Here is a 21760-nt window from a genome sequence, read left to right on the forward strand (position 1 = left end):
AGCATACCACATAAAATCATAAATACATTGTAATTTTGCATTATACCTGGTTTCCACTTGAGGGTGGGGTGGGGGTATATAACTTGCCATCACTTTAGCTTGTACTTTGCAGGTGAAACTACTGCCAGAAATATCTATGCACTAATTTGTCATTGCATCAAACGTAACATCCATATAAAATTTTCCAGGAAAAGGATATTTTTGGGTCACTGAATTCATGCTTCAGCCCCCTTTTAATCCCTAATTTAGACTTAAGCAGAGCCAAATGTTACATGAATACAAACTTGAATATTTGACTTTATATTTGAAATTACCAATTAAGTGCATGCTGTAGGCAGGCATTACAGGTTCATTGTTGTGTACTAGGCTAATTGCTCTGGGGCCTTTACAAGCCTAGCCCATAGGATTACCCAGGCATCATGCCACCTGACCTTAGTTCCCAGTGCCTCTGTCGAGTAAAGCCACTGGAGTGATCCCTGGGGTGAATTTTCTATTTCCCATCCACTCATCAAGATTTCTCTTGAAGAAGGCCAGTAAGGTGTTCTGTTTGACATGCATGGGAAGTCTATTCCATAGCATGGACAGTCTCTGGGTTATGAACCTGTCCCTCCAGCATGTTCTGTTGATTGTGGCAATGAGGTTGAGGTGTCTGGAGTGTGTGGTGCGGAGGGATTGGGATTTCTTTAGATGTAGCATTTCTAACAAAGCTGGGTCAGACATGGCTTTGTAAGTCAAGCAGAGATTGCCTCTAAGTAGGCGATATGAGACAGAGAATAGTTGGAGTTTTTTTAGTCTGCCCATATAGGACAAATGTTTAAGGCCTAGGATCCTCTTTGTGAGGTACTTTTGTGGCCTCTCCAGTTGTTGCATTATGACATACTTTCCTGAGACATTTACTAAAAGATTTCAATTTCAGACGTATGGACCTATATTCCTAGATAAGAGCTGCAACCGGCTTTTCTACCATCTATCTATTCTTCTTTTCCTGCTGCACGCCCTCCATATGCCTCGCACTTTCTGTTGTTACAAAATATTGTATGCTTTCCTTTGTCAAAAATTCAAAGAAATAAATTGGATCTAATGCATCGCTTTTGAAGTACAGAAACTATCATCATCCCTTATTGCTACAAAACGGTGTTAACAGCTACTTTGATGGGAACTAACTTTTCTGATGCAGAAGTTTCTTTACTGTTGTATAAACTGCCTGGGATTTGCTGTAATATTTTAATGAATGAAGTGGTGCTTTGCTCTTCCTTGCTTCTAGGTATTCCTTCTTTCCGTTGAGGCCACTTGGTTACTTAAACAGAAATAAATATTCTGCTTTAGCAGCAGCAATTTTGAGTTTATGTGCCTTAAAATAAATATACACCTAAAATAAACTAACGCTCTGATGTAGTTTGATAACAGTCAAGTGTGTATGTGTGTGTTTACTCATGGGGATAGTGGTTGTGGTGTATGCATCACTGATAGCGCCAGGCTGAAACACATTACTGGATCCACTTTTTTTCTTTGATCATAATATCTCAATCAAATGTTTGAGATATGCACAGTCAAAAAGTGGTTATTTCTGTTGCGAAGGTATGCTGCCTGAAATTAATGTGACTGACCCCCTGCCTTTCTCTGACTAGTTACAAAGTAATTGATCTGGTTTGGGAGAAATAATGTATATAGTCTGTCTAACTCTCTCTGTGCAAAACAAATAGAAATACATACAGTAAATATTTTTATGTAACCACAGTCAGACATTTGAGGTCTACACACTCAATAAAATAAATATAAATGGTGGGTACAGGGGCAGTTTGTGAATGAAAGTGGCCGAACCCCACAGCTGAAATACTCATCAGGAGTTTAGTGATATGAGGTGCATCAAAAGGCTGGAAAAGTGCTCTGAAATGTACCACTGAGTTATCAAATGGTTTCAGCAAAGTACACATTCTCTGTGTCCTTTATTAGTATTATTATTTTCTATCAATGTCCCTTATTATTTTTATTGTTTAGCCTCCTTGAAAAATTAGGAAAAACTCTACATACCACACAGTAATAACTCTTCCCACTTCCAGTATGATTGAGGTAAATTCTCAGTTAAAAATACAAGTTTAAAAAAAGATGAGAGGGACAATGATGACACACTATATACAAATTTAAGACACAGTATAAAAGCTGTGCACTTTAATAAATGTTACTGCCAAACTCAGCTTCACAATGTCATTATTTTTGCTTCTCAAAAAAGGAGCTGGAAAATGTGGGTCATCTTTCTTTAAATAATTGATGCAACAAGGATGTTGATCACGTAATCTGGTTTCCTCTGAATTAAACAACTTCAGCTTCATGTGTATTTGTGTCTGTGGGTGGGTTGTATAAAAAGGCTAAAAAATATGAAAGTCCCACAACTCTCCACTGACCCTGATTTTGCCTCATGTTTTTACCCTGTCCCTTTCTGATAAATAACTGAGTACTTAAGTCATTCGGTATTACTGGACATTCAGTTTCAAGCTTCTTATTGCTCATACATGCATGCTGATACCTCTCAACCTCTTAGCACAAAAAATCTGGACAAAGCCAAAAATAATGGGGGCAAAGCCCCAATAATCGAGGCAAATTGTAAATATTGCTCTTATAAACTTACTTGAATAAAATATCTTGTATTACAATGGTCTTTCTGCAGGATGTAAAGCCTGAAACTCAAATGTTTGCCATGATTTAGTAAATTCAGTTCTCACTGATTTGCCACAAAACAAATTTTATGAGGAACAAACCAACAATATGAACAAAATCCTTGTCTTCAGCTGATATAACTGTTTTTTATAGCTTGTGTGTTACCTAATTCAAGGTTCCCTTAATTTGAGCTGTTAATAACAGCCTGCACTTAAATTGGAACCTGTGTTCTGAGAGACAGCCTTACAAGATTATCTGCAAATATACAGAGCTGAGTATATTTTTCTTTATTATAGAGTTTAATTGTTGCTTAGATATTGATCTGCAAATATACAGAGCTGAGTATATTTTTTTGGTTTTATAGTTTATACTGTTAGTGGTTGCTCAAATCTCTGCTGAAACTGTCTTCCCTACCCCCCTCCCTGTTTTTGGTTTGTAGTTAAATTTGGTGGCTTTTGCAGTGCCCGCCCCACTGTAAATTTGATCTAGAACACTCCCCCAGTCTCATCTCTTTACCGCATTCTACCTAATAAACCCTTTCTGCACTTGCTTTTAGTCCTTTTTAATTTAATTGCATTTTTCAAACTGTGTGATCTAATATTGCTACATACTCATGTGCTAGCTTGCACTGCATGTGAATTGTTTTTACTACTGTTTTTGCTACTTTTCTGTAAAAAAAAACAAAAAACTGTAAGCCTATTTCCTATCTTTCCTGTAACAAGTGTTCCAGATACAGATTTGCTGTATCCAGGACAGTTTGTAAGCTTCTGAGCCCCCCAAGCCTTTCTGTGTTGGAGGGAAGCCTTCTAGCTTATCAGTGGGAATGGTAAGCATTAGGTAACCTGTCTACCACATAAGGAGTGGTTCTGGCCCAGAATTTGTAGTTATTGGGCATTTGGGCAATCTTCCATCTCTCTCAACTTTCTGATTTGAAAGCCTGCATTTGCACTTGTTTCTGTAACTTGTCCAGTGCATATACAGATTCTTAGTTTTAGCACTTAAATTTGCTTATTCATGCTCAGCACTTGTTCAGAACTTGTAAGCACTAAATAAGCTACTAATTACTATAGTACTCAATCTTCCTCATTACCTAGAGGAAAACAGTTTTTGTACTTACTTTTTTCACTGGCGTTGAGAAAAACAGCTCTTGTACTCACTTTCCTCACTTATCTAGAGGAAAATATTTTTTATTCAGGCATGTCCAAGGGTCAGCTCCCAGTGTTCTCCCCTGTCTATCTGATGAATCTGGGCATCTTGAGGCAATGTAGAAATTGCCTCATGTACACAGACAACCCTCTCCTCCTACCACCCAACACTACAACCTGTGAGAGATGCACTTATCTAGCCAAACTGGAGGTAAAGCTCTCTCCAACCAAGACTGAACCTGACAGTCATGAGGAGAAGGTAAACATTTGCACCACACCACACTCATCACATAGTCTCACTACGTCTACACCACCAAAATCCACACATAGAAACTCAAAAACATTCATGGAGGCTCTCAATAATAATCTGCCTAAGCAACAGAGACCTCCAAAGCAGAAACATAAGCAACCTCCATTCCCCAACACAACCCAAATGACACATAGCCCACAGACTCAGTGTGCCACTCAAACACAGCCAATAAGGCAAAACAACATACCTAACACACTAGTCATAGGTGACTCTATAGTCAGGCACACTGATGTCCCACTCACCAGGCTAAACAAGGAGAAGGTTACTGTCAGCTGCCTGTTGGGTGCCAGGATCCGCCACATAACCCACGCACTCAGGTCACTCCACAACAAGTACAAATATGACTCTGTCATTGTCCATGTTGGTGTGAATGACCTGAGACGTACCTCCCTGGACTACATGAAAAGAGACATGGAAGAGCTCTCCGATCTTGTAGCCCAGTCAGGTATGACCCTAGCCCTGAGTAGCATTCGGCCATCGCCAAGAATGATACCGCAGTACAAGGACAAAATGATTGACTTCAACAATTGGCTAAGCTTCTGGTGTCATTCTAAGGGGATCCAGTATCTGTCTGCTTGGGATGACATGGTCGACAGACCACGATGCTTTGCCACAGATGGCCTGCACTTGTCGCCCCTGGGATTCCGGATACTGGCTAAGGTTCTTGCTGCCCCTATAGTGCCTTTTTTAGGCAAGGTTCAAGTAACAAATTCACCACCATAACAGGAACAGGCAAGCAAAAACTGAGGGTAATGCTACTCAATGCTAGAAGTCTAAATTTCAAAATGCACTCACTCGAGGCACTCCTTAAAATGGAGAACATCGATATCTGTGCAGTGACTGAGACCTGGTTCAAGGCTCCAGAGAGCACCCCTGCACTACCAGGCTATAACTCATACCACACTTTTCGGCCATGTAACCTGGACCAAAACACCAAAGGTGGGGTGTGTCCATATTCATTAAGGATATCCACACCTCCAGGCTAGTTGCTCAGCATAATGCATCCGAGGTTATCCAAGTGCAACTAACTCTTGGCAAAACTGCAATCCAAATTGTAGCTTGCTACAGATCCCCCACCATGCCCCAGGATTCCCACTCCTCTTTTCTTGATGTACTGGAAAATATTAGGGTTCAACCAAACACCCTAATAATGGGCGACTTCAACTACCCCACCATTAACTGGGAAAACTACTCATGTACCAACTCCTTAGCGCAATGCTTTTTGGAATTCATAAACTCCAATGCCCTAGATCAACTTATCCACACCCCCACCAGGGGCAACAATATCCTAGACCTAGTCATTACCAACATGAGTGACCGGTGTTCCACACCTGAAGTCAACTCCTCGTTGGTCCGATCCGACCATAAGCTAATCACCCTTGATATCCACATCCCACCCCCACCCCCATTAAGGAAACCACAGTAAAACATTTCTCCAAAGCCAACTTCATGCTTCTTAAGACAGAAGCAGTGAACTTCATGACACCCATGCAGATGGACAATATAGTTACAACTGCTAAATCCTACACAAATGCACTTGCATGAGTGCATGGATCATGCTATCCTAAACAGAACCAAGATGCTATCCTCCAATAAAAGGAAGCCAATCTGGTGGTCCCCTACCATAAACAAACTGTACAACAGAAGGAAGAAACTGTTGCAAAAGAGAGTAAAATCCCATGAGTGGAGGAGCTCCCTGGTCAGCCTCAGTAAGAAGCTGAAATCCCTTATAAGATCCTCCATGGCTAGCTACGAAAATAAAATTGCCACTAATTCCAAGGACAACCTCAAAGCATTCTATAGCTATGTCAAGAATCTCAATGGCAACACCCAGATCTGCTCTGAGTTACAGCACAAAGGCACAAAAATTACAGAACCAACTGATATTGCCAACATCCTGGCAGATAGGTTCAGTGCTAACTTTACCCCCCCCACCCCCTAAAGGGCCCATATCTATACAGGAAGAATGCAGAGTCCCTGTAATCACAACTACGCAGGTGAAAGCTGCACTCTCTAAAGCCAAAAACACAGCATCCATGGGACCAGACAACATCCAAGGCTGCGTTTTACACAAACTTAAGAATGAACTGGCTCCCCACTTAAGCACCATGTTCAATAATAGCCTCTTATCAGGCTTTGTGCCCACTGAATGGCGCACAGCAACAGTTATTCCACTCCACAAAGGGGGAGCCCACCACTGATCCCAGGAACTATAGACCTATTAGTCTGACGAGCCTGGTCTGCAAAGCCATGGAACGTATCATCATGGAATTCATAAACAAAGACATTGGTAACCTCCAAACTCTGGATCCCACCCAGTTCGGTTTGTGAAAGGCAGATCATGCCTCCTGAACCTAATCGACTTCTTTGAGGCAGTCACCAAAGCCGTAGATGAGGGTAAGGTGGTTCACACAGCCTATCTTGACCTCGCCAAGGCTTTCGACACCATCCCCCGTTCTGGAATTATAGCTAAACTCAATAAACTAGGCATAAATCCCTACGTCACAAGATGGGTTGCCAACTGGCTCACTGACAGAACCCACACTGTAAAAGTTGCAGACTCCAAATCTGACCTCAAACCAGTGACAAATGGAGTACCACAGGGTTCCGTCCTGGGACCGCTCCTGTTTGGTATCTACTTCTCTGAAGTACAGGCTAACACAGAAGGCCTCTGGCTAACGAAGTTCGCAGATGACTGCAAACTAGGAGCCATAGTCAAGTCCCCAAATGATGTGAACATCCTACAGAAGGGCCTCTCTGAGACAGATGCCTGGTGTCAGAGCCATGGCCTCAAGCTCAATGCCAAAAAGTGCAGTGTCATCCCCTTTGGTAAAAACTCTGTACCCATGAACTACCACATAGGCAGCAATCTACTTAACACCGAATGTGTGATAAGAGACCTTGGGGCCCAGGTGGACAGCAGTCTCTCCTTTGATAGTCACATCGCCACAGTAGTCAGGAAGTCCTTCTACGTGGCACACCTCATCATAAAAGGGTTCTCATCCAGGAAAAAAGAGGTCATCGTTCCCCTCTACCCGACACTCATTAGACCCACTACAGAGTACAACGCCCCTTTTGGAATGTACCTCACAAGACATCTGCAGCAGCTGGAAAGGCCACAGAAGTACCTCACAAAGAGGATTACTGAACTCAAACAAATGCCCTACACTGACCGCCTCAAAAATTTCCAGCTTTACTCTGTAGCATATCGCCTACTCAGAGGTTATCTCTGCCTAACATATAAAGCTATGTCAAACCCAGAGCTGTTGGACATGCTACACCTAAAGAAATCCCAATCCCTCCAAGCTACACGCTCTAGGGACCTAAACCTTGTCACCACAATAAACAGGACTTGCTGGAGGGATAGATTCCTATCCCAGAGACTTCCCATACTCTGGAACAGGCTACCCATCTATGTCAAACAAAGTTCTTCATTAGCACTCTTCAAGAAAAATCTTGATGAGTGGATGGGAAATAGGAAATACACCCCGGGGATCACTTCTGTGTCTCTGCTCGACAGTGGCACAGGAAAATAACTTTCTTGGGTGGCGTAAGCCAGGGAACCTTGTTGGCTTGGCTTGCGTAGGCCCTTGAGCCGATAGCCTAGTACCTACCTATGAACATTCTGCGAAACTCTGGACAATAACAGGTAATACCTGTTAACATGGTATAAGTGGATTACTATTGCATTTGGTTATTTTAAAAAATATATCCAGTTTTGGCTTTTTATCCCCCATCATTTTTGGCTTTGTCTCTTGAATCTTGAGCAAAGACTTTGAGACGTACGAAATGTACCTCCAAACTATTCAGTAAATCAAACCGGAAATAGCACCCCCCCCCCAAAAAAAAAGAGGTACTGATGAAAGATATGTTTACCATGGTGCATTCCCTGTCTGTACACACGTATGTTAATATAAATTATGTAAGCACTGCTGCTCCACGTCCTCAGTCGATTAGGCTTGTTACCTCGCAGTCAAATGTTAGAACTGTTTTACACCACATTTTTTCTAAATCCTTACACGTTTCGTCAGTAGGCCAAGACGCGCAATTTTTTAATTAAGTAACTACAAGGGTTTGCATTGATACGTTTTAAATGAGGTTAGGAAACCATCTGCAAATAAACACATGCAACATAAAACTGGAATAGAAACGGAGTAAGTTTTTCCTTCTCCGATCAGCTGGGTAACGTTAACTACTTGTAATAGGGAGCACTCGACTCATTTCCTGACGCATGCGCACGTCATTTAACTAGGACAGTGCAGTTGGGCCCCACAGATTGGACTGAAAAGGTAGTAGGGGTATTGTGACCGTCCAGTGGTCTTGGAATACTAAGGGCATATGTTGTTTTCCTTGTGCTTTATTTGTTTGATTTTTTTTTTGTGGTTGTTCTTTGTGAAAAAGCCTGTTGGATATTGATTCTTGCCGGCAACAGCGAGGAGAAGAGTGTAAACAATTTGACACACAGTTTGGTGACAAGGTTTGTGAAGTATGGACGGGCAGCGTCGAGATCAGAAGAACCATTTCTTGTGGGGCCCTGCAAACGGCAGGCCCTGTGCAATGGCAGTGGCGGGTTGGCTTATTGTTGTGTTGTGCTGCCTAGTTCATCTGCCTCTGTCTGCTGGGAAGGAGTGTGACAAACCTTGTGTGAATGGGCAGTGTAGCACCTTGACTGGACAGTGTGTCTGTGAATCCGGTTGGGTAGGGGACCAGTGCCAGCACTGTGGTGGACGGTTCAAGTAAGTAGCCGGCTATTACCAGCCGACTTTCTGTTTGTTTATATATGGATGGCTGTGTAAGGGTACGCGGGTATCTAACTAATATGTTTAGTTAAAATATACACATTGAATATTTATTCTCGCTGGCATATAAATAAATGGAGAATTATTTCGCTGATGAGGCTTTATTACAAGCTGAATGGATGGTATAGTTCGAAAATGTTTATTTGTACTGATGTTTTTAGTAATAGAACTGCGTATATCATCCATTCCCGGAGTATGGAATTTAGACTGACAGCAGTTCCAAATTGCAGAAGGTCATAAAACGTGAAATCGGACACGGCCGTGGTTTTCCAGAATGCAGAGTATCTTGAAGTAAATTTATTGTGAATTTAAGGTTTGCCGTGTTAACATTTTTACTTTTTGATCAGGTTCAACCGAGTAAAAGATCTGATTGAGACTTCATTGTTATTTTGTTAGGGGTATGTAATTTGATGTAACCTTCCTGACCTGTTTTGAGGTTGCACTGTGTGGTACTTGATGTGTCTCATTGTATTGTTTGTACAGCTTGTGTCCCGTTTTAGTTTCGTTTAATTGATGTGCACAGATTGGGCGCAGTTGCCTTTATTTGGAAGAAGGGAGTTTAGTGTTATGTTTACATTTTGAAAGTCGTGAACTATTTTCTGTTTAATATTCTGAACATTGTATAAAGACAGGCTGGTGAGGGCTACTGGAAAGAGTGACACATTTTGGAAAATGTTTCTGAAATAAAAAGGTAAATATTGGTAGTTCTTGGGTACTTCTGGATGCATATAATATTTTACAATATGTGTCTCAAGAAATTGCCTCCTTCACCGGAACAGGGCTCCCATCCGTGTGAAAGCTCATCCCTAACCCTATTCAAACGTAACTCGGGTGAATGGATGGGAAATCACAAATGTACCTCTGGTTTGGCACATACGTGCTAAATGGACAGGGGCAGCATGTGTACACTTGATGTGTATAAGCCTATATTATAAGCACAAAATTCTCTGGATTATTGACACGTGAGACATCTGCAATATTTTAGTAAATGTGAGGTTGGCAAGTCCTAAACATGGCACTTTTTTGCCGACGGTGTAGTAACCAAGATTTTGTGGATCTTTTGGAGGTGCTACCCTAGCAGTTTGTGAGATTGCATTCTCCATGTGGACAGCAACTTTCAAGCTTAGAGGTACTGGATTCTGTACTTGTTTTTGAAAGGAAGTGCTTCTTTACTTATTTATGAGTGAGGAATTTAAAGCTGCAACTTTGTTAGCTATTATAACAAAACATCATAACTTTTGTTTGTTTTGCCATGAAAATATAGTTTTTACACAGTATTTTTTTTCAGTTTGTCGTTTTGTATATGCTAGTGACAATAGTGTTTCTTGCTACTACTTAAAATATTGGTGAGAGCTACTGTAGTACTTTACCATAAAATTAACAGAATAATGCCCCCCCCCCCAACAAAAAAAAATCCGATGATGCTGTTGCAGAAATGGGGAACTGATAATTTTCCTGACATAGTCTGTGCCTTCTGGGTAAGGAAGGAGATGTCGGCAATTATTACATTTAATGATTACTAGTGGACACAGGACACTCTTAAAGTTTCTGGTTAGGCTGTTTGTTTTTTTTAAGTGTCTGTATTCCCTAGCAAATGGTGTGACCTCAGATGAAGTTTATGTTGTGGGGGTTAGGGTCTCGGCAGCCTGCAAAATAAATGAGACATATGAAGTTCCCTTGAGAAATACAGGAGCCATTCACAAAGGGGAAGTAGGAGGCAGGCAAGCTGCTGTTCCTGCTAAAAGTTACCAGTGCCCAAAAGTCATTTGGTAGATTTTGTCATCTTTAATTTGGCAAACCTTTATTCTCTGTTCCTGCTGTAAGCCTGATTTGGAATGGACATAATGGCCTGATTTAGTAGTAGATGGATCTAAAGTTTTGTTGCAGGCAAAGCGGTAGAAGATAGTTGGAGAGACTCTTCAGACTACATAAACGACCACTTAAAGTAATTGCAAAACGGCGAGACTAAAACGATGAAAGTTTGTCCAGATTGTTATAAGTTTTCACCGTTGGTGTCAGTTGGCCATTGAACTTTGCCATTTTCTCCACTGTAGTGAGATCTCTGAGTTGGTAGGGAGGCAAGCCTCCCCCTGCTAATTACATATACCAGCTCCAAGACTGTACTACAGTAGGTCAGATGTCAAATTCCCACTGTACCACAGTCTTTCTGCACTACCCAATTTTTGACATTTTAGACTTGACCATCTGGTCTCTGTATTCTGATGTTCAGCATCCTGAAACGTTGATCTGAATTTTGTGTGTGTGTGAGAAATTTTATAGGGTGAAAGGATGTTGTGATTGTAACAGGAGCAGTGTGGTTTACTTGGGTAGCTGTGTCGTGTAGTGGATTTTTGTACATGTATGTATGTATGTGAGTGTGTGTACATATGTGTTATGTATTTATGAGTATGCATGTGTATGTCTGAGGGCATATCTTTTTCTGCATATGTGTATTGCATACAGATATGTATATGGTTTTGTAGTTGACAAATTACTCTTGTAATTGTTCCTCAAGTTAGAGCAGATACAATTTGCAGAGGATACTTTGGTAAAATCTCCTAAAACTGTTGTATGCACTTAAATAAATGTGGCATATGCAGTTATTGGTTGTAAAAGTGCTTACAGTGTCTATTATTCTCATAGAAATTACAAATCTTATATGACATTGCTGTGAATAAAACTGTACCAAGTACTGAAGGTATGGAGCATTACTTAGGATCATAGGAGGTTACTAGGCTGTTGGCCCTGAAGCCCTTATAAGTCTAGCCAAGAGTTTAGCCCATGTTTAGACAAATCAGCACCCAGTGCCCCTGTTCAGCAGGGACATGGGTGGAATCTTAGGGTATATTTTCTGTTCCCCATCCAGTTATCTAGGTTGCATTTAAAAAGAGGTACTCCTGATTGATGTGGAGAGGGAGTCTATTCCATAGATGAGGGAGTCTCTGGGACACATTTGTGCCGCCAACAATCTTGTTGATGTCATAGACCAGGTTATGGCCACACGTGCATGTTACTCAAGTGGAGCTTGACTTGCGGATATGCAGTAGTCCCATCAAGGTGGGTTCCATGATCACCTTGTATGCCAGACAGAGGTCCCCTTTGAGGAGTCTGTATGAAACTGAGTAGAGGGATAGGGCTTTTAGCCTGTCTGTGTATGGTAGATGTTTGGGGCCCTGGATTCTCCTGGTGAGGAACCTCTGGTCTCTCCATCTGCTGCATGTGCTTTGCGAGGTACATGCTGAAAGGTGCATTGTACTTCATAATGGGCCATATAAGGGAAGAATACAGCGATGTTATGGCCTCCTTGTCCCTGGATGAGATAACCCTTACTTTTGAGGTAGGCCATGTAGAAGGCGTTCCATACAATGGAAGCAACATGATGATCAAAAGTCAAGTTGCTATCAACCTGGGTGCCCAAATCCCTCACAACTGATTGAATGCATAGGATGTTATTAATGTGATAATTTGTGGGGATGTCACTCTCCCCAAAGGGAATTATGGATTTTTTGGCATTCAGCTTGAGGCCATGTTTCTGGCACCAGTCATTTGTCCGAGTGAGACCCTCTTGGAGGATGTCCACATCACTAGGGGAATTGATGACAACAGCCATGTCAGACTCAAAACCAGTTACAAGTGGTGTCCCACAAGGCTCAGTCCTTCAAGTCTAAATTGGCCACATCTACTAGAGACAATCCTCTGCAAACTTGTCAGCCATAGCCCACTGATTTTTGGCCTGCACCTCAGAAGAGTATATCCCAAATAACAGAGGCCCCAAGACCAAACCATGGGGTGTGCCGCTTGTTACGGGTCTACTGCTTGAGGTAGAACCCACATAGTCAAAATAGGGGAAGCCATCAGTGAGCCAGTTTGCTACCCATCTGGTAACATATGGATTGATGTCTAGATGAGAGAGTTTATCTGTTATGCCCGAGTGGGGAATAGTCTTATAGGCTTTGGTCAGGTCAAGGTAGGCGGTGTGCAGTCTTCCCCTTGTCCATGGCTTTGGTGACTGTCTCAAAGAAGTCGACCAAGTTTAGCAGACATGACCTCCCCTTGACAAAGCCAAACTGAGTGTGGGATCAAGTGTTTGGAGGTTGCCACTGTCCTTGTTAATAAGATCTGTGATAGTCTGTTCCATGGCCTTGCAGATCAGCCTAGTTAGGCTGATGGGTCTATAATTTCCTGGATCGGTGGATGTTCTACCTTTGTGTAAAGGGATGACGGTGGCTGTCCTCTACTCAGCTGGGATGAAGCCGGTGCTCAGGCTTTGGTTGAATAGGGTGCCTAATGGTGCTGCAAGTTCCTTTCTGAGTTCAAATAGGATGCAGCTTGGGATGTTATCGGCTCCAATGGGACACTGTATTTTTTGCTTTTGCGAGAGCAGTGATGAGTTGTTCCATAGATATAGGGGGAAGGGGGCAGGTACTGGGGATGTCCTTATTTACTGATGGGGACAGAGGGGTAAAGTTTTTGCTGAATTTGTCATCCAGCAAGTTTGCTGTATCTATGGCATTTCCCATGTGTATATGCGGTGTCTTTGACCACCAGTTCTGAACAGATTTGTGCGCTTCCTTTGAAGTTGCGGACATATGTGAAGGCGGCCTTATGATGGCCTCTAGTAGATGTGGCCAGTTTAGACTTGAAGTTTGCTTTGGAGGATTTCACTAGTGCTGTTATTTGCTTGTTCAAGCTAAGGAGGATTTCACTAGTGCTCTTTTTGCTTGTTCAGGCTAAGGAGACCTTGCTTCCAATTGGGCACCTGCTCTTTCTTGGTCTTGGGACAGCAATGTTTTCCTTTTGTTATAAAGTTTATTTATTGCAGATGTCCAGCCAGGTTTAGTCTTCCTTGTGGAGAATGACTTAGTCCTGTCGGGTGTTCCTAATTCCATGCATATATATAAATGCTCGTATAGTGCTTTGGTGGTGTTTTGGATATTAGTGCCAGTTCCTACAGGGGGGGATGGGGCTGTGAAGCTGTTTATACCGTTCCTCAGGAGGCTGTAATCAGCTTTGGAGAAGTTCTTATGTCTGATCCTGGCTAGAGGGGGGGTTGGGGGAGATGGTGACTTCGAAAGTGACCGCATTGTGGTCGGATCTTACCAGGGAGGATGATACTATAGGGCTGCTGCAGTGGTTACTCATGTTGGTTAATACCAAGTCCAAGATGATATCACTCCTTGTGGGGGTTTCGACTAGCTGTTCCAAGGCATTTGCATTGACAAAATCAAGAATCTGTAGGCATTTGTATTCTAGCATGAGTAGTTCTTCCAGTCTATGTTTGGGAAGTTAGTTACCCAGGATCAGGGTAAAGGATTGAATCTTGATAGATTCAGATAGGCAGATTAGGCATCTTGAGTCAGATTTGGGAGGCTGGTAGCTAGCTATGATATGAATAGGGATCTTGTCAATGGTTAACTGCACCTGGAGTTTCTCCTGTGCGTCATAATGTTTGACCAGCCTGGAGGTGTGTATGTCTTTAATGTATATTGAAACTCCATCTCCTTTGGCTTTACTGCCCACAGTTTGAGGTTTGAATGTATGATCGGATGAGTAATCAGGTAAGGCTGGGTGCCCTCTGCAGCTTTGAACCAGGTTTCTGGGACTGCACAGATGTCAGTATTTTCTAGGGTTAGGAATGCTTGCAGTGAGTGCAGTTTCATGTTTAGACTCCTAACATTTAGCAGCATGACCTTTTAATTTGTGCGTTGTTGAAATTTTTATGTTGGTAGTTTTAACCTCATCACTTTTCCTAAAAAAGGCACTAGAGGGGAGGCAAGAACCTTTGCCAGAAGCCTGAAGCCCAGGTGAGACAGATGCAAGCCATCTCTGCCAAAGCATTGTAGTCTGTCGATCATATCTTCCCAGGCTGTCGGGTACTGGATTCCCCTGGAATGACACCAGAAACTAAGCCAATTGTTAGTCAATCATTTTCTGTTTGTACTGGGGCATCATTCTGAGTGACCGCAGAATGCTGCTTAAGGCTAGGGACATACCTGCCTGGGCTACATAATCGGCAAACTCTGTTGTGTCTCTCCATGTAGTCCAGAGAAGTACGTCTGAAGTTATTCACGGCAACATGGACTATGCCATAGTCATAACAGTATCTGTTGTTGAGAGACTTGAGTGCGTGTGTTGTATGGTGGATTCTGGCACTTGACAGACAACTAACCGTGACTTTCTCCTTATCCAGCCTGGTGAAAGGCACATCTGTGTGTCTCACAGCGGAGTCTCCTAAGACTAACATGTTGGGTTTATGGTGAATCCTTAGTGGTTGTGAGGCACAGGTGTGTGGACGAGTGGTATGTGCTGTGGAGAGCACGTGTGTTTTTTGCCTCAGAGGTCTCCTTTGTTTGGGTATGTTTATGTGGAGGACCTCCACATATGTAGGCGTGTGTTGTGCAGATATGGGTGGTGTTTCTGGTGTAGTGATTGTGTTGGCAACCTTTTCAATGCGAGATATACTGGTTTGAGGGGTAGATAGCTTGGATTCTAGGTTCCTAATGTAATTGCATCTCTCACAGATTGTGTTCCTAGGCAGTAGTAGATGGTTGTCCGTGTACATGAGGCAGTTGCTACACTGTCTCAGGATGCCCATATCAATCAGACTGGCAAGAGAAACTGTAGGAAATTGTCCATCCATATTTGTCGGAATCTGAGGGAGAAAGGCCAGGTAGAACTATGGGGTGGGCCTAAAGCCCAAGTGCTAAAGAGCTTAACACTTAAGAGTAACACTTAACAATTTAGAGAGACCATAAACAAGCAGTAGCAGTAATAAATGCAACAGAAAAGATGCAGTTGAACACTTTTTTTAGATAACAGGCAGCAAGTAGGAAAAAGCAAAGCAAGATGAAGTAACAGAGTAGTAGGAAGAAACACAAATTAGAAAAATATAAGCAGCTGAATAAAGTTTTTTTTTTTTTTTTTTTTTTTTCTTTTATAAATATAAAAAGGGAGAGAGCAGGAACAGAAGATAATTCATGGTTAAGGGACTAAGGGGTTTGGCCTTCCCAAAAGATGTCTGTATTAGCCAGATAGATGGGAGTGGGAGGAGTATCCCAGACCAAATTTACAGTAAGGGCGGATAACTGCAAAAGCCACCAGCCTTAAGAACAGAACAGGAATAGGATGGGAGGGCGGGGGAGAAAGCAGTTTCAGCACAGATCAGAAAACAATGCCAGCAGATGTATAAATAATTCAGTCCAGCAAAAATTAAGACAGTGCAGAACAGTGCCAAAAAATTTATTTATCAGCTCTATATTTCCAGATTGTTTTGAGAAACGCTCTGTCAGAGCACAAGGAGATTCTAGCAATGCTATGCAGGAATTTACAAGCAGCCTTGAGACAATCCGATAACACAAGTGTTAATTTTTTTAAGTATAACGCTTAAGTAAGTTAAAAGTTGATGTGCATGCGGTCTAGTTAATAGCTGCTAATTACAGAGGGACCATTGTCAGCACCAACAAGGCTACCTGACAGGAGAAATTAAAAATAGAAGTATAAATGTCCAACACCATATACTTAAAAAAAATGCATAAGAGCTGTGGCATTCTCATGGGAAATAACCCATGAATGCTCCAAGCAAATGCACCAAGCAATTGCAGTGGCTCATTTTTTTACTGTCCGAAATGTTTTTTTTTTTTTTTTTTTAAACTGGCAAGTTTGTTTTTATTGTGCATTGACTGAGTATGGCATATTAAATGTATAATTTGTATATCATTTATATAATCTGTATTTCTATATCTTTAGGGCATGTATCTATTACCATTGGCTCAATTTCACATGGCTTCAAGCATGCCCTTTTTACATTTTCCAAATTCACCCACACCCTAGGGCTGCATCAGTCTATAGACGAGTTGCCAGCCCTCTTACAGTAATCATTGAAAAATATATCTATGAGCAGATTATGGAGTATACAGAAAATATGACTTATTACATGGTAAAGAACATGTTTTCTACCAAAATATAACAACCAGACAACTGTTATTTTAACATACTTTTAGGTTCATACTAGGCTATCTGCCCTAGGGCATTTATAAGCCTAGCCAGAGTGTGTTTGGCTTTCGCCACCCATTTTAAATTAATTTTGCTATGCCCTTTTTCGAGGTTAGTATACTGTGCCTCTGTCTAACAGTGACACAGAAGTGATACCCGGGGCAAACCTACGATCTCCCATCCCTCATCAAGATTCCTCTTGAAGAGAGTCAATGAGGGACTCTGCCTAACCTGGACTGGGATTTTATTCCAGAGTGAAGGGAACCTCTGGGTTATGAATCTGTCCCTCCAGCATGTCCTATTTATTTCAGTGCTGAGGTTCAAGTCTCTTGAGCGCGTAGCTCGATGGGATTTGGATTTTCTGAGGTGCAGCATGTCCATTAATTCTGGGTTGGACATGGCTTTATACGTCAGGCACAGATCGCCTTTGAGCAGGCGGTATGCCACTGAGTAGAGCTGGAGTTTCTTTAACTGTGCAGCATATGGCATCTGTTTGAGCCCTTTGATCCTCTTGGTGAGGTACATTTGGGGTCTTTCCAGTTACTGCAGGTGTCTGGTAAGGTACATCCCAAAAGGGGCATTGTACTCAATTATGGGCCTGATGAGGGATGAGTAAAGAGGCACGATGACCTCCCCTGATCTAGATGTGAATCATTAGGTGGGCTATATAAAATGTTTTTCTAACCACTTTGGCCACGTGGTTGTCAAATGAGAGATTGCTATCAACTTGGGTCCCCAGGTCCCTAATTACTTATTCTGTACTTAATGGATTACCACCTATGTGGTAATTTGTGGGCACTTTGTTTTTGCCAAAGGGGATGACTATACACTTTTTTTGGCGTTTAGCTTGAGGCCATGGCTCTGGCACCAGTTGTCTGTTTCTATGAGGCCCTTTTGGAGGTTGCTTGTGTCAGCTGGAGAGTCGATTATGGCGCCCAGTTTGCAGTCATCTGCAAACTTGGTCAGCCGCAGTCCTTCTGTGTTGGCCTGTACCTCCGAAAAATATATACCTAACAAGAGAGGTCCCAGGACTGAGCCTTGTGGGACATCACTTGTAACTGGTTTTGAGTCTGACATGGCTCCAGCAATTCTAACCATGTGGGTTCTGTCTTTGAGCCAGTTTGCAACCCATCTAGTGGCATAGGGGCTTATATTTAAGCTGGTGAGCTTCTCTATAATGCCCGAGTGGGGTATTGTATCGAAGGCTTTTGCGAGGTCCAGGTAGGCTGTGTGGACCACCTTCCCCTCGTCAATGGCCTTGGTGACGGTTTCAAAGAAATCGACCAGGTTTAAGAGGCAGGATCTGCCCTTAACAAAGCCGAACTGGGTAGGATCCAGTGTCTGTAGGTCCCCAATATCTTTATTTATGAGGTCCATGATTATCCTTTCCATAGCTTTGCAGACCAAGCTAGTCAGGCTTATGGGGCGATCAGTTTCCAGGATCTGTTGAGGCACCACCTTTTGTGGAGAGGGACCACTGTTGCTGTACGCCACTCTTTGGGTACATATCCTGTAGTAAGGCTGAGATTGAACAGTAGTTTTATGTTTGGGTTTAGCTCTTCTTGGAGTGCATGTAGGACGCAGCCCGGGACACCGTCTGGTCCCGTTGATGCTGAGTTTTTTGCTTTGGAGAAGGTGGCTCTTACCTGAGCATCTGAGATGTCAGGGGGGCAGCACACTGCTGGGATAGATATTTGCCCTTTTGGTGGGGAGGGGGGGAGAAGTTTGCGCTGAACCTGTCAGCTAGGATGTTGGCAATGTCTGCGGGTTCGGTGTATTTTTTTGGACTAATTCTGAGCATATCTGGGAATTCCCACCCAGGTTCCTGACATAACTAAAGAAAGCCTTGTGATTATCCTTAGTGTCCTGTGCAACTTTTCTCTCTTAAGCTGGCCTTAGACGATTTTATGAGTGCCCGTAGTTTTTTGCTAATACTGATCAGAGATTCCTTCTGTTTTTTGGGATTTTGCTCTATCATGTAGTAGCTTCCTCCTTCTATTGTATAAGTTTGTTTATGGCTGGGGACCACCAGACAGGTTGTCTGCCTTTGGAGGATTGGGTCTTGGTTTTATTTGGGATTGCATGATCCATACATTCCTGAAGGTGTTCATAGAATGCGTTTATAAAGGATTCTGCGGTCTGGGCCATATTTTCCACAGGCCCGGGGGCTTTGAAGGATTCCACCTTGGTTTTGAGGAGTGTGAAATTTGCTTTGGAGAAGTTTTTCACTGTGGTTTTCTGGGCAGGGGGTGGGGTCAGGATGTGAATATCCAGTGAGATTAGTTTATGGTCTGATCTTACCAGTGAGGGATACACTTCTGGTCTGGAACATAGAGTCCCCATGTTGGTGATGATCAGGTCCAGTATGTTTTCCCCTCTTGTGGGAGTGGTAACAAGTTGTTCCATAGCATTTGAGTTTATAAATTCTAGGAACCTTTGGGCTAGGGTGTTGGAGCTAGAGTAATGCTCCCAGTCTATGTTTGGGTAGTTGAAGTCGCCCAATATAATGGTGTTTGGAGAGACCTTTATATTTTCCAGTGTTCTCAGGAAGGCCGAGTGGGGTTCCTGGGTTTGGGAGGGTGGTCTGTAGCAGGCTATAAACTGGAAGGCAGTTTTACCCACAGTTAGTTGCACGTGGATAGTCTCTGATGCTTCGTGCTATGCCACCAACCTGGAGGTGTGGGTATCTTTGACGAATATTGATACTCCCCCCTCCTTTTGTGGTTCGGTCCAAGTTTTGGGGCCGAAAAGCATGGTATGAGGTATAACCTGGTAGTGCTGGGGTGCTCTCGGGAGCCTTGAACCAGGTTTCTGTTACTGCACAGATATCTATGTTCTCCATGCTAAGGAGAGTTTTGAGTGCGTGCATCTTGAGGTTTAGACTTCTAGTGTCGAGTAGCATTACTCTTAGTTTCTTATCCCTTGTGATACCTATGGAGGTGGGTTTGTCTTTTGAGCCTTGCCTAAAAAAAGGCACTATGGGGGTGGCAAGAGCCTTTGCCAATATCCGAAAGCCCAGGGGTGACAGGTGCAAGCCGTCCCTAGCGAAGCATCGTGGGTTGTCGAGCATGTCATCCTAGGCTGACTGGCATTGGATCCCCTTTGAATGACACCAATACTTAAGCCAATTGTTGAAATTGATCTTGTCTTCATATTGTGGCATCATTCTTGGTGAGGGTAATATGCTACTCAAGGTCAGGGTCATACCGGCATGGGCTACATGCTCAGAGAGCTCCTCTGTCTCTTTTCATGTAGTCCAGGGAGGTACATCTCGGGTCATTCACACCATCATGGACAATGACGGAGTCATATTTGTACTTGCCTTGGAGTCACCTGAGTGCTTGTGTTATGTGGCGGATCCTAGCGCCCGTCAGGCAGCTCACAGTGACCTTCTCCTTGTTCAGCCTGGTGAGCGGGACGTCAGTGTGCCTGACTATAGTCGCCTATTACAAGTGTATCAGGTGTGTTGTTTAGCACACTGGCTTCGTGAGCTATGTGTTGCACATTTTGTTTTGGGGTAGCGGTTGCTTGGGTGTCTGCTTTGGAGGTCTCTGCTGCTTAGGCAGATTTTTATTTAGAGCCTCAAGAGTATGTTTTTGTGTGTTTATGTGTTTGGTTTGATGTCGTGGTAGGTGTATGTGAGACTGGAGTTGTAGTGAGTGTGGTTTCCTTCTCCTCTGAGTTGAGAAAGTTTGGCTATATGGTTGCATCTCTCACATGTGTTGGAATTTGTTGGGAGGAGGAGAGGGTTGTCTGTGTACATGAGGCAGTTGTAACATTGCCTCAAGATTCCCAGATTCATCAGCTGGACCGGAGAGGAGATTGACAACTGACTTTTGGACATGCTAGAATAGTATTGGGAATTCCTTTATAATTGAAAAAAGGGGCCAGTGGGAAACAAGGTACTCAAGGGGAGTTTGTGAGGGTGTAGTGCTTTTAATTTTTTAGTGCTGACTTGTATAATTGCTTTAGTGAGCAAGTGCCAGGCTTTAGAGTAGGAATAGGGTGTTTATTATGAGAACTAGATCAGTTCTAAGGAAAAAAGTGAAGAGCAGACTTTATGGAGCCGAGAATGGTTTAAACCCAATTAAGCGGCTATGCGCAAAATCGCGCAAAGCCGCACTAAAGCGGATTTTATACAGGGGGACTTGAAAGGGCTAGAAATTGGCCCAAAACGGCCAATAGACTGCCAGATTCTTGTGCTGGGAACACTCTTCCAGGGATATATAGGCTGCTCTAAGCTCCCCACTGCCACTGGTGAACAAAGAAGCCTCCCTTTATCCAAGAAAGGAAATGTAGTGTTGAGAAAATGACTCCTAACTGGAGCTGCTTTTCATGATTGAAAAGAGACTTTGAGATAGTACACCACAATCTTTTATTAAACGAACTGAGTATCTCACAATCTTTTATTAAACGAACTGAGTATAGATTCTCTGAAGATGATTCAGCTTGGTTCTAAAACTATTTGGCCAGTAGAACCATCACCATTTCTGGCCAGACCCCTTAACTGCATTATGGAGAGCATCTTTAATAGTGTCCCACAGGGTTCATTACTTAGCCCATTACTCTTCAGCCCATTACTCTTCACCCCCTGCACTAACTCTTCACCCCCTGCACTATCAGCCGCCCTTTGTACTTTCCTCATTTGAACATTATAGTATATGTTATTGATACAGTTTTCACTGCTGCCCATAGTTTAGCAAATTGCTGCATTTATTACAAACAGGTTTTCCAAAACAGTTGGAATAGGTTAACCAACTATAGATTATCAGTTCTGGTAAATCCACAGACTTATATTATTTGGCACATCAAAAAACGACCTTAAATGTTCTTTACTGCCTATTCCAGATTCATCTGAG

General features: G+C 42.7%; 1 protein-coding gene across 1 annotated transcript in view; it reads left to right on the forward strand.

Moving 5' to 3' along the window:
* Window positions 1-8287: 8287 nt before the first annotated feature.
* Window positions 8288-21760, forward strand: part of ATRN (attractin) — a 2639854-nt gene continuing 2626381 nt past the window's right edge. Inside the window, exon 1 of the mRNA XM_044064458.1 lies at window positions 8288-8846. Within this exon, the coding sequence (XP_043920393.1) occupies window positions 8599-8846 (248 nt within the window). The 5' untranslated portion in view covers window positions 8288-8598. The remainder of the gene's footprint in view (window positions 8847-21760) is intronic.

This window comes from Protopterus annectens, chromosome 2.part2, assembly GCF_019279795.1.
Source record: "Protopterus annectens isolate FY-2018-M chromosome 2.part2, PAN1.0, whole genome shotgun sequence".
In the NCBI taxonomy this organism is placed as follows: Eukaryota; Metazoa; Chordata; order Ceratodontiformes; family Protopteridae; genus Protopterus; species Protopterus annectens.